Source organism: Colobus angolensis, unplaced genomic scaffold (genome assembly GCF_000951035.1).
Source record: "Colobus angolensis palliatus isolate OR3802 unplaced genomic scaffold, Cang.pa_1.0 Scaffold14, whole genome shotgun sequence".
NCBI lineage: Eukaryota > Metazoa > Chordata > Mammalia > Primates > Cercopithecidae > Colobus > Colobus angolensis.
In genome coordinates this window covers 22,946,030-22,950,899 of record NW_012114488.1, presented here as the reverse complement: position 1 = coordinate 22,950,899, position 4,870 = coordinate 22,946,030, and the positions used below count along the sequence as shown (strand labels likewise).

Here is a 4,870-nt window from a genome sequence, read left to right as displayed (position 1 = left end):
GAGAATGTAACCTTTCTCTGAGCCCCCTGACCAGGTATAACATACGTAAAAAAGTCATGTTTGCCTTTCCTCATGCCATCCCTCGTTTCCTTGAATGTCCTTTTTTCAACTGCTGGAACGTTATCGAATCTGCATGGTTTGACTACTATTAGCAAGACAGGTATGAGAGTTCATATTTTGTGTGACTTGAAGGAAGTCCGAAGAATGTCAGTTGGGGCTACCATTTCTCCAAAGTTCTCTTTGATGCTCTTATTACACAGAACCGAATCATTATGGATCTAGGTCATCTTGCATTTCTACCTTAGGAAGGTGTGGAATGGAGAGAAATGCTGTGGTTCGTGTGTCATACGTGCCAGGTCGCTGGAGCCTGGACTGGCTCAGCAGTCTGGACGGTCTGTTCAGGACCGCCCCAAAGGCCAGTTCCAGTGAATGAGTCTTCTCACCAGCAACCTGATATTCGGGTCAGATGTAGCTTAGGAGAGAAGTTTCAGTAATCAGAACCTTGTGGGTGGGAAAATGTTCCCTGTGGGTTCTGATCACAGATCTTGTGTTAACGCAGGTGGGGTACAGGTAAACAGCCTCTTCCAGTGGGGAATACGTGGAGATGTCCAGCAGATAATGCACTGCCATGCTTTCTTCAACAGTATATTTAGTAGCAAATTCTGAAAAGTGCACTGGGACTTAATGCATTTTATTTACACTTGTATATACCAGGGATTCATGCCAGTGGAACATGGATTAAAAAAATCCACAGAGAAGTCCAAAGTTAATTTTAGTTATTGCTTCAATGTCCAAACCTCAGGCTAACCCTTACACAGCTTGATTAGGTTGGGTGTGAAGAATTTCAGAGTGGTGAAGGCTGTTAAATACTGAAGTGAATAAGAGAAGCAATAATAATTCCCTCCTGGAGAATAGAGAGCTGTACCTGACTGAATGGTCTAAGTAGTGTCATTTGATGGAGTTTGGACAATGTCTTATGACAATTCTTTTGAGAGTTGGGATTCTGTAAGTTGTACCAAAGCATCATCAATCTGTGCTTCTCTGACCCATCTATTGTGGAGAAAATAAGCCCAACGTTGAAAAGCAAAGAGACAAATCAGAACTGGACAAGCAGTTATGCAGTGAATAACAGTGCAGCCCTGCACGGGGGCTACCCGGGTTTTCAACCTAACTTTGCCACTGATGAGCTTCATAACTAGGCAAATTATTTCTCCTCTGTGTGCCTTAGTTTTCTAATAGGTAAGAAGGAGAACATCATAATAAATACCATATAGAATTGTTGTGAGGTTTAAATGAGTTAATCTATAGAGATCAGTGCCCAGTGCATGATAAACAATTAACATTAGTTACGATTATTGCTTTCACATGTGATGCATGTAATCCTAGAGTATCTTCCATCAGAGTGCAAACCATATTTTTGGAATGATCATATGTACTTCACAGGTAGCCAAATGACAGAAAGAGGGTATGGGGAGCTCTGCCAAGCTCATGCTGTGAGTTAGATCCCTTAACTGCTTCCAATTCTTGAGACTTATCCAAGATAAATTATATTTGCCTCTCATGTTATAATGAAGATCAAGATTTGGACTAATATTTTTATGCATTAACAAGGTACAAGGGCAATTTGAGCAGCACACAAAATCTCTCTACCAGACACTTTTGTGAAAGAACAGAAATAACTTTGGCATCAAGAAGAAACAAGAGGAAAAACTACCAGTTTCTTTCTTAAACATCTTCTTTGCCTAGTGAGAGATTTGGTTTCTTAGCCTAGTTTATTAAAATATAAAATAGCCAATATTTCAAAAACACTTTTAACTGATGACTCTACTGTCTTGAGTCTAGAATTAAACATGTAACAATAATTCTTTTCTGGAAAATAATAAATCTGTACTTGACTGAATGGTCTACAGGTAGTGCTTTTTGTATCTCTTTGCTTCTAACTTCTGAATGCTAACAGGCAAGCCCTTGGCCTCTGTAGGCCACAATTTTCTTATCTGTAAAACAGACAGGGGTACCTAACTTCTCATTCTCCGAGGTTGATGTGAGATGAAAACAGCTAACATATTCATAGCACAGCACACACAGTGGAAACACGGAAAGATCTATCTATCTATCTATCTATCTATCTACATCTATCTATATCTATACATATGTAATACTATTGACATCAAATCATACTACTGTGTTATTTTATTCTACTAGAAAAAAACTAAGTTATTTATTTTCTTTTTATGAAACAACACAGTGAACTCATAGTAAATAGACATCTTTAATGTTCATCTCTTCTTCCTTATCACCTTCAGCTTTGCCCACGCACAGACCCTTTCCCCTGCCCCAACACTAAAGTGACCAAATCATAACCAGAGAGGCTGAGAAAAAAATTTGAGGTAATGGAGACTTCTTGTACATTTCTTCCCCTTGTGGTGATTCCTAGTTCTTCTCCATGGAGACAGTTGGGGTCTTTCCTTGCTTTTTACATCCAGAGGATACAGGGGCAGAATTCGTGGGAGAGAAGGCAGAGAAGGGTTTCTTCTTTCATCGTAAAATGTTCCTTGTAAAAAACATGATATATATGCATACATATATATATATATATATATAATATATCCAGTGCAATTGCAATTGTTCTGCCAAATACTGAGAAGTGCCACCTTGGGTGATGTATTTCTGGAGTTTTAAACAGTTGTCTAACAACAGCTGCATTTTAGTAAGACTTGGGCAGGTGGCTCCAGATAAGCCGCTTGCCACTCACATTCAGGCTGAGGCTTCCGTGTTCACAGTCCAAAGGAAAAAAATGTATCTTTGCGTCTGGAGTGGGCATTGTAGGGAAGGGATGGGCAGGAAGGGATCTGGAGGCTGAGAGGTGAGGAAGAAGGAATTGACTTCTCTTTACTTCTCTACCACAGTCTTAGATGCAAGTAACATACAATTTAAAACTTGACAGTAGTAGTGCTATAATCACACTACCTAACCAAATAATTCACATCAGCATAAAAAATATTCACACCAAAAAGTTTCATTTTCTTTCCCCCGTTCCAAGAAAGCTTATGATATCATATCACCTGACTCAGCAGTCTCACCACAGATATTTCCAGTGATTCGGCCAAAAGTCATTAAACATAACTCGGAGTCTTTGGATTTGCTCTTTCAGCAGCAGGACTTATTTTTAGATGAATTTCTGTAGTTGTGGTTTTTGGTTTTCCCAATACACTGAGAAGTCTGAAGTCTCTGCCTTCCCCCATGTCCTCATCCACGGAGTGAGAGGCACAGACGCTGAGCCTCCAAGGCTGGTCAGAAAGGAAGGGGAAGGGGAAACCCTGGGTCAGCAGATCAGCTCAGGAGGGATGCACCACAGAGGGAATAACGACGAGCTGCAAACCAAGATCAGAAGCTGTTACAAACCCACTCCATTTCAGCTCTGAGTGCCATCAACTGCACTATGCAGAGACCTACAGGGAAGAACGTGGGCGGTCTAAAACCAGTACACATCCTTGCTTTTGTCCTGAGGTTGCAAACCTGAAAATAGAAGATAAAGGAGAGAGAGGAGGTGGAGAGGGAGGTAAGGAGAGGGAGAGAGAGAGGGAGAGAGAGAGAGAAAGAGAGGAAGAAGGAGGAGGAGGAAAGAAGAAAAGAAGAAGAAGAAGAAGAAGAAGAAGAAGAAGAAGAAGAAGAAGGAGGAGGAGGAGGAGGAGGAGGAAGAAGAAGAAGAGGAAGAAGAGGAGGAGGAGGAGGAGAAAGGGAGGGAGAAAGAAGGAATGGGGGAGGGAAGGCACAAGATATTTAAGGAAAGAAAGACAAAGCATCACCGTTTTACTGTGAAAGTCACAGACTTCACCTAAAGTTGGGGGCGGGGCGGGGGTGGGTGACTGAAAGTAAAAGCAAAGCAAACAGAAAAGTCAAATCACTTGAGGAAAGGGGCAGTGGGCAGACTATAAACCCAGCGATCTCACATATTATATAACGATTTCTTTCATTTGCCCTAAAAATAAGAAAAGACAGCAAAAAAGCAAACCCTTATTAGACTGTACGTTTCAAATACTTTAAGCCAAAGACTTAGGATTGTCATTTTAGAATATTCTTTAAGATTTACATTTTTAAGAGATCTATTTTATTTAGCAATTAACTTGATATCAGGATCGCATTTTTCTTTCCTTACAACTGTCACTACGTGACAAGATCACAGGAAGATTTTAAATTGTACTCTCAGCAGCTACTCTAGATCAGCGCTGTCCAATAGAAATACAATGGGAGCCATAAGTATAATTCTAAGTATTCTAGTAGCCACAATTGGAAAAAAAGTAAAAAGAAAGAGATGAAAATTAAATTTTATAATCGATATGCAATGTGTCGAAAATATTTCAACATGTAATCAATATAAAAGTATTAACGAGATGAAGCTTACATTCTCTTTCTGCACGAAGATTTGGAAATCCGGTGTGTATTATACACCGACAGCACATCTTAATTCGGCCTCACCACCTGCCAAGTGCTCAGTAGCCCCATGTGGCTAGTGGCTACAGTATTGAACAGTGCAGAGCTAGAACTTTTCCACCAAATTTTATTATTATTATTATTATTATTTTAAAAGTCCTCTGTAACATTTACCAGCCAGGTTAGGGCAGGGTCCTACTACACGCATGGCACAGGACCACCTATCAGTGGAAACACTGGCATGTAGATCCTTGGGTCACAGAATTAGAGGTGTCCAAGGAGGATTAAGGGGTTCTAGGTACAGCCCAGGGTCGGGTACTGGGCCGAGGGGCTCCGCGGAGACCAAACTTCTTCCTCTGCTTACCTGAGTCCACGCTGAGGCCCAGACCCTGGGCCACGTCTCCCGAGGGGCTGGAGAAGGGCCCCCCGGGCCCGGCCC

The 4,870-nt window shown here is 41.2% G+C and overlaps 1 protein-coding gene across 1 annotated transcript in view; it reads right to left on the bottom strand.

Annotated features, from left to right (window-relative positions):
* Positions 1-2,250: 2,250 nt before the first annotated feature.
* Positions 2,251-4,870, bottom strand: part of VGLL2 (vestigial-like family member 2) — a 7,795-nt gene continuing 5,175 nt past the window's right edge. The window contains exon 3 of the mRNA XM_011935072.1: positions 2,251-3,371. Coding sequence (XP_011790462.1) covers positions 3,331-3,371 — 41 coding nt within the window. The 3' untranslated portion in view covers positions 2,251-3,330. The remainder of the gene's footprint in view (positions 3,372-4,870) is intronic.